We start from the raw sequence: 12,695 nt of genomic DNA, 5'->3' as shown, positions 1-12,695 counted from the left end.
AAGGAGGACTCAGAGGAGACAGGTTGCATTCCTGCTTTGGCTGGTGAGCCTCTCTTGTGGAGTTCATCCAGGCCATCCATTGGAGTCGTCGGCTTCGCAGCCTGCCCTGTGGATTTTGGACTCTGCATTCCTATGGTCACGTGAGACACTTTCATAAATTTTATATTTGCAAGTGTTCCCTGTTGATTCTGTTTCTCTAGAGAACCCTAACTAATACACACCACTTTAAGAGAAATAGTAAAGGAAGTGTTTCAGGCTGAAAGCAAGTTACCCCAGAAGGAAATTTGAATCCATTCAAAAAATGAATAGAACTGGTAAAGGCAATTATGTAGGTAATTATAAAGCAGTATAATTACATATTTCTTCTCCTTCTTTTATTAGCAGTTTTAAAAGAAATTGTGTAAACAATATGTATAATTGTTATTATTAGACCTCTAACATGTAGAAAGGTAATATATTTAACAATAAGAACACTTAGAAGGGAAATGTAAGCAAAGCTGTAGTGCAGTAGGGAAATGACAACAAATGATAACTCAACTCCACAGGAAGAAATGAAGAGGACCAGAAATGCTAAATAAGAAGGTTAATATAGCAAAGTCTGTAAATATAAACTTGTTCTCCTTTCTTCTCTCAGCTTCTTTAAAGGCATAAAATTATATAATGTAATAAGTATAATAACGTATTATTGGGTTTGTAATATTTATAGCTATAATATGTATACCAATAAGAGTACAAAAGGGGAAGTGGGAATAGAGCTATAAAATATTAACATTTCTATATCACTCTGGAGTTAGTCTGTATTGATCTGAAGTAGATCCTGATAAGTTAAGATTTATATTTTAAACCCTAAAGCAACCACTAAGAAAATAATTCAAAAATATAGTGAAAAAATCATTAAAGGAATTAAAATATTAAGGTAGAAAATATTCACTTGATGCAAAAGAAAGTGGTAAAAGAAGAACAGAGGGAGAAAAAAGACATAAGCCACAAAGAAAACAAAAAAAAATGGCAGATATAAACCCAGCTATGTTACAACTAACATTAAAAGTGAGTGGATTGCACAATCCCACTAAAAGGCAAAGATTTCAAACTGGATAAAAATGGCAATATCCAACTATGTGCTATCTATCAGAGACACACTTTAGATTCAAAGATGCTTGCTGGTTGAAAGTAAAAGGGTACAAGAACATATATCAAGCAAATGGCAATCATAAGGAAGCTTCATTGGCTATACTAACAGCAGACAGAATAGACTAGAACAAAGAAAATGTAACAGAGGAATGAATAATCTCCTCAATAGATGGTGCTGGGATAATTAGATATACATAAGCAAAAGACCTCTACCTCATGCTCTATACAAAAATAACTCAAAATGTATCATTAATCAAAACAAAAGTGCTAAAACTATGAAATTCTTAGAAGAAAATTTAGGAATAAATCTTCATGGACTTAGGTTAGGAAATGCTTTCTTAGCTATGACATCAAAAATGCAAACTGCAAATGAAAAAATAAATTGGACTTATAAAAATTAAAATAGTTTGTGCTTCTAAGGACCTTGTCAAGAACATGAAAAGATAATCCACAGAATATAAGGAAATATTTGCACATCATATATCTGATTAGGGATTTTTACCCAGAATATATAAAGAACTCTTACAACCAAATGATAAAAAGACAACTTAATTTTCAGATGGAGAAATAATTTGAATAAACATTTTCCCAAAGAAGATATACAAATGGCCAATAAGCACATGAAAAGATGTTCAACATAATTGATCATCAAAGAAATGCAAATCCTAACCAAAATGAGATATCATTTTACATTGCTAGCATAGATACAATAAAAATGATACACAATAAGAAGTGTTGAGAATGTGAAGAAATTGAAACTCTTTTAATTGTTGATGGGAATGTAAAATGATGTAGCCACTTTGGGAAATTTTGGCATTTCCTTAAAATATTAAATATTATAGTTAGTGAATGACCCAGTAATTGCACTTTTACATATATACCCAAGAGCACTGAAACATATGTTTAAACATAAACTTGTACACAAATGTTCATAACAGCACTATTTATAATAGCCAAATATGGTGACAACCCTAACGTCCATCAGCTGATGAATGGATAAGCAGAATGTAGTATATCCAGACAATGGAATATTATTCAACTGTAAACATTGATAGAGTACTGATATATGTTGCAACACGTATGAACTTTGAAAACATTATGCTAAGTGAAAGAAGCCAATCACAAAGGACCACACACTGTATGATTCCATTTATAAGAAATATCCAGAACAGACATCTTTAGAGACAGAAAGTAGACTAGTGGTTGCCTGGGGCAGCGATGGAGTTTAAAAATGGGGGAAATGGGGAGTGGATGCTAATGGGTATAGGTTGTTTCTTCTCTGCAATTATGAAAATGTTCTAAAGTTTATTGTGATGATGGTTGCACTTCTCAGTGTATATTCTAAAAGCCATCAAATTATATGCTGTTTCAATTGGAGAATTATGTGGTGTGTGAATTGTATCTCAGTAAAACATTTTATATATGTATATAGGAGTGATTGTTCTAGTTTGCTAGCTGCCTGAATGCAATAAATAAGTTGCAAGTTTATAGTCCCAAGGCCGTGAAAATGTCTCAATTAAAGAAAGTCTATAAAAATGTCCAAATTAAGGCACCAACAAGAAGTTACCTTTACTCAAGAAAGGCTGTTATCTTCAGAGTTTCTCTCTCCACTGGAAAGGCACATGGCGAACATGGCGACGTCTGCCTAGCTTTCTCTTTAGGTTTCTTGTTTCATGAAGCTGCCCTAGGGGTGTTTTCCTTCTCCATCTCCAAAGGTCTCTGGCTGCGTGGGCTCTCGTGGTTCTTGTGGCTCTCTCCAAAACGGTTCCTCTTTTAAAGGATTCCAGTGAACTAATCAAGACCCACCTGGAATGGGTGGGGTCAAATTGCCTCTAATCAAAGGTTAATACCCACAATTGGGTGCATCTCTGTGGTGATAATTTAATCAAGTTTCCAACCTACAGTGCTCAATAGGGATTAAAAATGACTGCTTCAACAAGATGGATCAGGATTAAAATATGGCTTTTCTAGGGTACATAATCCTTTCAAACCAGCACAAAGTGTATATGCATATATATATGTGTGTATATATTAGATGGTGGTAAGTACTATGAAGAAATAAAAAATAGGGTGTGGAGGTAAGAAGAGCTGGGGTAAAAGTTGTCATTTTAAATAGGGTAGGCCTTGTAGAGATGGTGATGCTGGAGCAAAGACCTTCTGAAGTCAGTGAGGGAGTGGGTCAGGCAGATATCTAAAGGAAGAGCTGTCTGGCTGCCTGGGTTTGGTGTCTGGCTGTGTGACTTGAACATGTTACCTAATTGCATTGTGCTTCAGTTTCTTTATCTGTAAAATAGGGATAATGGTACTACCCAATTCAAACAGTTACCACATGGAGTAAATGAATTAAAAAATATAAAGTACTTAAAGCCCTTAGAACATGCCTGCCACTAAGTAAAATGCTTCATAGCTATTTTCATGAGTTTGTACTGCAAGTGCAAAAGCCTTGCACGCTACCATGGAGGCATGCCTGGAATGCGGGATGAGGCAGGGAGGCCTGTGGGGTTGGTGCACAATGACAAAGAGGGAGAATTGTAAAAAATGGGAGCCAGCTTGTAGCTTTTATTCTGTGAGATGGGAAATCAGAGAAAAGACTCGATATGATGTCTAACACCTTCATTCTGGCTCTGTGCTGAAAATAGACTGAAAAAGTGACAAGATGGAAGCAACCAAGCCAGTTCTGAGCTGTTGAAGAAATGCAGGTGAGAGGTGGTGGTGGTAGTAAGAGGTCAGGTTTTGGGTCTACTTTGAAGATAGATCCAGCAGGCTCTGCTGAAGGATTGGATTTGGGGTTTGAGAGAAGGGAGATTGTGTTTTTGGCCTGAGCCAACTGTGAGAATGGGGCTGCTATATTGAGATGAGGGGAGTCTGAGAGGGGAGGTGCTTTGTTTTGTTTTGTTTTGTTTTTGCAGGTGCTGGGGGTGGGGAGGATAGGCAGATTAAGATTTCAATTTTGGACGAACTTGACATGCTTATTATATACCCTAAGGGAGATGTTGAGTAGGCAGTGGGATAAGAGTCTGGTGTTGAGGGAAGAGGTTCAGACTGGAAAGCAAATGGATAATTCGTTCTTTCACCGTACACGGTGAAATTCTACTCTGTGCCAGGCCATACTCTAGGCTCTGGAGATACCTGTGTGCCCCTGACTTTACCTTCTAACGGTGAGACAAGTCATACAAAAGTCAGCAGTTAAGCTGCTCTTTTTAAACTCTTTAGCTCGCGAGCTGGACACAATAAAGGCTAAAATACAATTGCTATTATTGCTTTTAATATGAGAGTATTTACTATCGCCTGAAAATGCAACCTAAGAGCGACTCCTCCTCCCATGTCTTGGCTGTATGGGATCCCTGGCCAGTGCAAGCGAGGTTGCTAGCGCCGCAGACTCCCCGCATTGCGCAGGCGCGGCCTCCGCGGGGCGTCCTAGGAGATGGACTCAGAAAGGCTCGGCGCAGGCGTATTCAGGGGCCGAAGGAACCTGGTCTGGGGACGGGGTGGGGCGAGGTTGGAGTGCGCATGCGCACTATGCGCTCTCGCTTGAAGAGCCGCAGTCTCCAGAGCGTGGTGGAAGTGGTTCGGTAATCTCTGGCCTGTCGCTCCCGCAAACCCTGTGTCGTTGGGCCGCATCGCTGGCGGGAACGTCCGTCGGGCACGGGAGGGGGCCACGATGCCGGTGAGAAGAGTCAGTCAGCCTCTGGGGTTGCTCCTTCTTCCAGCGGCCTGGCCCGGGGGCGCGGCCGTTGCCATGGAGGCGCGGAGCCGGCGGGTGGCCGGGGTGGGGCGGGGCAGGGTCAGCGCCGCGGTCCACGCGGTTTTGGAGTCAGGCGGATGGGCCTGGGACCCGCGGGGGTTCATCCGCCCGTGGGAAGGACCCGAGAGCAGGCTCTGTCGCCTTTGTCGTTGCTGCATCCCGCGGGGCCTGCGCAGCTTGGCATAAAGGCGCTGCGCCCCAGGATGCATTTTCGCTCGAGCCCTGCCTGCTGGAAAGGTCTGGGGTAGCAGCGTTGGTATGCCAGGGATGCTCCGCGCCGGGTGGCATTTAGGCGCCAAAGAGCCGAGTCCCGGAGTCCCGAGTCCCGGAAGGCGACACGGCGAAGGCTGCCTGCCCCTCCTTCAGGCCCCTCACCCGGACTCCCCTGGGCTGGAGCTGTCATTCCTATAGTGGCGCTTTAGCTTGCAGTGCAGAATGCTACCGTTTGGTGTCTTTGGGGGTGGGGATGGAGGCGCGAGAGGTACTGCTTATCTTGTAGGATTTCACAGATCGTTAGCGGGCACATAATAAGGGGGCATTGTAAATTCAGTATAGGCTTGAGCTGTGTCCGATTATTACCGGTTATGAGGCCTTGGGCAATTATTTAATCTGTCTGGTCTCTTTGTTCCCACACATTTAAACTTTTCCTCATGGGTCATTATGAGGATGAAGTAAAATAATGCTCAAGAAAACTTGAAGTGCTTGACATTTAGCATTGAATTGTTATTGCTTTCAAGTTATCTAATATTAAACACCAGCCACATGCAAGGCACTGGAGATGATAGTGAGCAAAACAGGCAGTTCTTGAACTTGGAAAGAGGGAAGCCTGCCTTCTTGGGCAGAGGTGAAAACTACACACGTTTTCAGAGACAAGACACTTAACCTTAATGGATTCTGGCGATTTGGGAGGTGTTGCCATGTAGAAATGCATGCTGGCCTAGAAATATCAGATCATCTCATTTTTCAAGAGAATCTAGAGATTGTTTTTGTCAAATTTCTCAATTTTAAAATCTTAGCAACTTATTTTAAAAAAATTAAATATTGTGAACCAAACAAAAGACATTTGTGGCCTGAATTCAGCCCCCCTAGCTTCGCATCTGCATCTTTTTGTCTAGTGGACGAAAGAAAGACAGACATTAACCAAGTAAGGAAAAAACAGAAGTAAAACTGTAACTGGCCGAGTTGATGAAGGAGAGGTACAGGGTGCCATAAGTTCCTGTAACAGGAGGATTTGGCCTAGTCAGGAAAGCCTTCCCAGATGAAGCAGCTATTGAGCTGAGATTGGAAGGATAAGTAGATGTTAACTGAGGGAAGTGAGGAATGTCTGAGCAGAAGGAACAGTATATGGAAAGGCCTGTGATAAGAAAAAGTGGGTGAATACAAAAGGCCTAAAAAGCCAGTGTGGCTGTGGCCAAGGGAGCCAGGTAGAGCGGCTTGTGGGATAAAGCTGGAGAGGCAGGCATGGGCTGGAGCCAGATCTTTCGATGACCTTAAGGATTTTTATTTTTATCCTATGATCTCTGGGAAACCATTGAAAAGTATTAAGTAGGGGAGTGATTAGATAATTAGGTTTATTTGATTCTGAGTGCCATGTAAAGAGCATTCTGAGGGGAACCTAATTAGGTGCAGGGGTACAGTGAGGAGGTTTGTAATAATCCAGGGCTGAGATGATAGTGACCTAGACTAGTGTGATGAGAAGTGTGTTGTATCGATGTAATCTGTTACTTCTCGATGACAAAGTCTGCGTCAGTGACAATGGTTTATATTTGTTTCTCTAATGCTTAGAAGAGTAGATGAAACAGGAATTTAACAGATATCCGTTGAACTAAACAGTTGAACTTCTGCACTTCGATAATGGAACTGTGTTTTAATGAATCTTAATTATATCAGATTTCAAAACTGGAAATTTACATATACAATTTTCATAATTAGAGTCATACGAAGACATTTTTCTCTGCCATGACACTTTCTTTTCTGCCTTTATTATTGTCCACTGTAGAGATGACAAACCATTTACGGATATATTATATGATAAAAAACATTTTAATCATGCACCATAGGAAATAAAACAAAGTCTCAAAGCATATACTATATTCTTAAATTAAAATTGCTAACCATGTTTACATTTTCCTGCAGTCAGGAACTCAGATGATGTCAGGGATTTTTTTAGGAAAGACGATCTTTAATATACTGGTTCATTTTCTGCTTAAACAGCGTTTACTACATGTGTAATTAGATTTTCTTTCCCCTCTTTTGTAAAAGAAGCCACTTTTCAAAATTGTAAATGTTTTTTTATCTGTAAGATCTTTAATTGCGTTTAAAAGATATTTATGGCATGCTTAATATGTACAGGGTACTGAGATGGCAAGGTAGCTCCTCTGAAATCATGAATTAATCTTTAAGGGTAAAAGTAAATGTGCTTGTTGTTACCTGTGAGTATTTTCTCCACCAGATCAACAAATCAGAGAAACCGGAAAGCTGTGATAATGTGAAGGTGGTTGTGAGGTGCCGGCCTCTCAATGAGAGAGAGAAGTTGATGTGCTACAAGCAGGCGGTCGGTGTGGATGAGATGAGGGGAACTATCACTGTGCATAAGACTGATTCTTCCAATGAACCTCCCAAGACCTTTACTTTTGATACGGTTTTTGGACCAGAGAGTAAACAGCTTGACGTCTATAACTTAACCGCGAGGCCTATTATTGATTCTGTTCTTGAAGGTTACAATGGTGAGTGAGTACTTCACATAGTTTACTTTTAAAAAAAACAGTTTTATCGAGGTATAATTAACACCTCATACATTCATCCATTGTAAGATTACTGAGTTGTAGTAAATATTTCGTTTGTGATACTATCACTACCCTCCAGTTTTAGAACACTTCCATCACCCAAAAATGTTTCCTTGTGCCCGTTTGTAGGCCCCATAGGCATCCATTGTTCCATTTTCCATCTCTGTAGTTTATGCCTTTTCTCAAAATTTCCTGTAAATTGAGTCATGCAGTAGTCTTTTGTGTCTGTCTTCTTTCATTTAACATGCTTTTGCGGTTTACCCATGTTGTAGTGTGTATCAGTAGTTGATTCTTTTTATTGCTAAGTTGTATTCCTTTGTATGGATAAACTGCATTTTGGTGATCCATTTACCAGTTAATAGAAGTTTGGATTGTTTCCAGTTTGGAGCTATTATGAATGTTGTTGCTCTGAACATGCATGCTTAAGTCTTTGTGTGGACAGGTTTTAAAATTTCTCTTGGGTAGGTAGCTAGGAATTGCTGGGTCATATAATAAATGAATGCTTGTCTTTTGAAGAAACTATTAAACTGTTTTCCAAAGTGGTGATTCTACCACTTTGTATTTTCCACCAGCATAGTATTTCACGTTCTCACCAGCATTTGGCTTGTCAGTCTTTTAAATTATAGTCATTCTAAAGGCTCTGTAGTGGTATCTCACTATGTATTATTTTGTATTTCCCTAATGACTGACAATGCTGAACATCTTTTAATGTACCTTGTTAGCCCTTTGTATATCTTCTTTGGTGCAATGTCTCAAAATATTTAGTCCATTTTAAAATTGGGTTGCCTATCTGCTTATTATTGAATCATGTTCTTGTTCTATTCTGAATTTAAGTCTTTGATCAGATATATGATTTGCACGTATTTTCTCCCACTCTGTGCTTGTCTTTTCATTTTCTTGATGGTGTTTTCTCAAGAGAGAACTTTTTTTTAGTGTTAATGAATTTGTCCATTACAGATCATGCTTTTGGTGACATAACCAAAAAATTTTTTACTCAACCAAGGCCACAAAAATTTTCTCCTATGTTGTCTTCTAGTTGTATAGTGATACCTAAAAACATTTATATATGTGATCCATTTTGAGTTAATTTTTATGTACAGTGTGAGGTTAGGGTCTACATTCTTCCCTTTTTTTTTTTTTTTTTGTGGCCTATATATAACAGTGGTTCCAGCCCCATTTGTTGAGAAGACTATTCTTTCTCTAGTGAAGATCTTTAGCATCTTTGTCAAAAGCCATGTGGCTACAAATGTGTAGGCTTCTTTTTGGATTCTGTCATCTGTTCCATATCTGTCCCATCTTGATAACCGTAGCTTCATAATGTTTTGAAATTAGGTAAGGTATGTTGCCTAACTTTACTATTCTTTATCAAAATTGTTTTGGCTAATCTCAGTCCATTGCACTTCCATATAATTTTAGGATTACCTCATCAATTTCTACAAAAAAGTCCACTGGGATTTTTTTTTTTTTTTTTTTTCTTTTTTTGGCGTCCCTGGGTGGGCCCGAACCACCACTGGGATTTTGATAGGATTGTGTTGAATCTGTAGATTAGGTTAGAGATAATGGTTATTTTGATAATAGTGAGTCTTCTAATCTATGAACATATTTTATCTCTCCAGTTAGGGCCTCTTTAATTTCTCTCATCAGTATTTTGTAGTTTTTAGTGTACAGGTCTTGCAGTTTTGGGTAATTTTTTCCTATGCTATCATGAATAGAATTATTTTCATAATTTCATTTTTAGATGGTACATTGCTAATATGTAGAAATGCAATTAATTTTTTAGGTATGTTTTTAAAATTGAGATAAAATGTATATAGTATAAAATTCACCATTTTAACCATTTCAAAAATATAACATTTCATTTTTTTAAATTTTCATTATGTTTGTAATGTGCAACATCACCACTCTTTAATTCAGAACATTTCCATCACCCCAGGAAGAAACCCCATACCAGTTAGTAGGCGGTCCCCAATTTCCTCTCTCCCTGGCTTGTGGAAACCACTAACCTCTTTCTTTCTCTATGGATTTGCCTATTCTGGATATTTCATATAAATGGAACCATTTCATATGTGGCCTTTTGTGTCTGGGTTGTTCACTTAAACATAATGCTTTCAGGGATTCATCCATGTTGTAGCATGAATAAACACTTCATTCTTTTTTTTGCTGACTAATATTCCACTGTATGGAATACAATGCATTTTGTTTATCTTTCATCAGCTGATGGACATTTGGATTGTTTCCACTTTTTGGGTATTTTGAATAATGCTGCTATGAACATTCTTGGGCAAATTTTTGTGAGAACATATGTTTTCAGTTCTTTTGGTATATACCTAAGAGTGGAATTGCCTGGTAATTTGGTAGTTCTATGTTTAACCTTTTGAAGGACAGCCAAATGGTTTTCCACAGCACTGCCCCATTTTACATTCCCAACAGCAGTGTGTGAGGGTTCCAGTTTTTCTACGTTCTTGACAACACTTGTTATTTTCCATTTTTTAATTATAGCCATTTTAGTGGTTATGAAGTGTTATCTCAGTGTGGTTCACAGTTGATTTTTGAATATTGATTTTGTATCCTGCAGTCTTGCTAAACTTGCTTTATTAAGTCAGGTAGGCTTTTTTGGGAGAGGAGGTAAATTCTGCAGGATTTTCTATATATGCAATTAGGTATCTGCAAATAAACAGCTTTTACTTATTTTTTTTTCTGTTCTAATGCCATTTATGTCTTATCGTTGTCTGGTTGGACCGACTAGACCCTCCAGTACATAGAGTAGAAGAAGTTAGAGTGGACATCCTTGTCTTTTTCCTGTTCTTAGGGAGAAAGCATTTAATTTTTCACCAGCAAGTATGTTGTTATCTATTGATTTTTTTGTAGATACCCTTTTTCCAGATTGAGGAAATTCACTTCTGTCCCTAATTTGTTGGGTGTTTTTTTTTTCAGGAATGGATATTGGATTTTGTGTAATGCTGTTTTTGTACCTATTGAACCGATCTTTTTTTTTTCTAGTTAATATGATAATTACATTTATTTTTCAAACTTTTTATTTTGAGATATTTTCAAACTTACTAGGACAGTTGTGAAAATAATACAAACCCCATGCAGAGAACTCCAGCACACTCTCAAGCCCCCAGATATCTGGATCCACCAATTTTAACATTTTGCCACATTTGCCATATCATTCTATCTGTCTGTCTTTCTATCAGTCTATTTGTTTGTTTATTTCTGAACATTTAAGAGTATACATCATACTCCTTGAGCATTTAATACTTCCATTTATATTTCCTAAGAATAAGGATATTCACTTAGGTAAACTTAAGTGCAGTTTTCAAGTTTAAGAAATTTAACATCAATGTAAAGCTTATAGTCTATATTCCAGTTTTTCGTATGTCCTAATGTCCTTTTTTTAATGCAATTTTATTGAGATATATTTTATATTCACATACCTAATAATTCAAAGTATACCATCACTGGTTCACAGTATTATCATATAAGTGTGCATTCATCATCACAATTGATTTTTGAACATTTTCATTACTCCAAAAAAAATAAAAATAAGACTAGAAAAGAACACCCAAATCATCCCACCTACTCCCATTATTTATTTATTTGTTTGTTTATCCTCACTCATCTGTCCATATATTGGATAGAGGGAGTATTAATCACAAGATTTTCACAATCACAATCAGACCTTCAAAGTTCTGTAGTTTTTCAAGTTTTTCGATCATCTTTTTTTTTTTTTTTTTTGAAAGAAAGACAGAGAAGGAAGGAAGGAAGGGAGGAAGAAAGGGAAACATCTTTAAACATTTTCTTATTTTATTATATTTTGTTTGTTTGTTTGTTTTTTTTACATGGGCTGGGGCCGGGAATCGAACCGAGGTCCTCTGGCATGGCAGGCAAGCACTCTTGCCCGCTGAGCCACCGCGGCCCGCCTCAATCATCTTTGAGAGTCAAGGCTGTTAGATTACATTTCAGCAGTTTCAGATATTTCCCTTTAGCTGCTCCAATATACCAAAAACTGAAAAGAGATATCTATAGACTGCGTAAGAATATCCTCCAGAATGACCTGTTGACTCTATTTGAAATCTCTCAGGCACTGAAACATTTTGTTTCATTTCTCTTCCCCCTTTTGGTCAAGAAGGCTTTCATTCCCATAATACCAAGGCCAGGCTCACCTCTTGATGTCATGTCCTGTATTTCCAGGGTGGATTGGCGAGGGCAGTGAGTTCACCTACTGAGTTGGCTTATGAGAGAGAGAGGCCACATCTGAACAATGCAAGAGGTTCTCTGGGGATGACGCTTAGGTGTACTTATAAGTAGGTTTAACTTCTCCTTTGCAGGAATAAGTTTCATAAGGGAAAACTCCAAGATCAAAGGCCTGGCCCATCAAATTGGCAATCCCTAAATACTGCAAGAATATCAGATCTTTCCCAGGTGGGGAAGTTTAATATTTCTATCTTTTTCCCCAGTCTCTCAAAGAGGGAGACACCTTTTAATACTTTTTAAATACTTTTTAATCTTCTGCCCAGATTACTTTTGGAATGCAAATACTTTTTAAAAAAATTTTTATTAATAAAACCAATCAACATACAACATGAACATTCTTTTTTATCATATAGTTGTATATTCATCGTCATGATCATTAAAAAAATTTTTTTTATTAATTTTTAAATTAAAAAAAATATGACAAACACAACCATTCTTAACATATGATCATTCTGTTCTACATATATAATCAGTAATTCACAATGTCATCACATAGTTGCATATTCATATCATGATCATTTCTTAGAACATTTGTATCAATTCAGAAAAAGGAATAAAAAGACAACAGAAAAAGAAAAAAAAACGAAAACAGAAAAAAGAAATTGTACATACCATACCCCTTACCCCTCCTTTTCATTGATCACTAGTATTTCAAACTAAATTTATTTTAACATTTGTTACCCCCTATTACTTATTTTTATTCCATATGTTCTACTCGTCTGTTGACAAGGTAGATAAAAGGAGCATCAGACACAAGGTTTGCACAATCACAAAGT

The 12,695-nt window shown here is 37.8% G+C and overlaps 1 protein-coding gene across 2 annotated transcripts in view; it reads left to right on the top strand.

Moving 5' to 3' along the window:
* Positions 1–4,625: 4,625 nt before the first annotated feature.
* The window catches only part of KIF3A (kinesin family member 3A), a 65,430-nt gene continuing 57,360 nt past the window's right edge, over positions 4,626–12,695 (top strand). For both annotated transcript variants that reach the window (XM_077138409.1, XM_077138408.1), the window contains exons 1-2: positions 4,626–4,798; positions 7,329–7,602. In XM_077138409.1, coding sequence (XP_076994524.1) covers positions 4,793–4,798; positions 7,329–7,602 — 280 coding nt within the window. In that variant the 5' untranslated portion in view covers positions 4,626–4,792. The remainder of the gene's footprint in view (positions 4,799–7,328; positions 7,603–12,695) is intronic.

The sequence above is a fragment of the Tamandua tetradactyla genome, chromosome 20, assembly GCF_023851605.1.
Source record: "Tamandua tetradactyla isolate mTamTet1 chromosome 20, mTamTet1.pri, whole genome shotgun sequence".
In the NCBI taxonomy this organism is placed as follows: Eukaryota; Metazoa; Chordata; class Mammalia; order Pilosa; family Myrmecophagidae; genus Tamandua; species Tamandua tetradactyla.
Note: the sequence above shows the minus strand (reverse complement) of the source record. Positions and strands in the feature narration are given on the sequence as shown.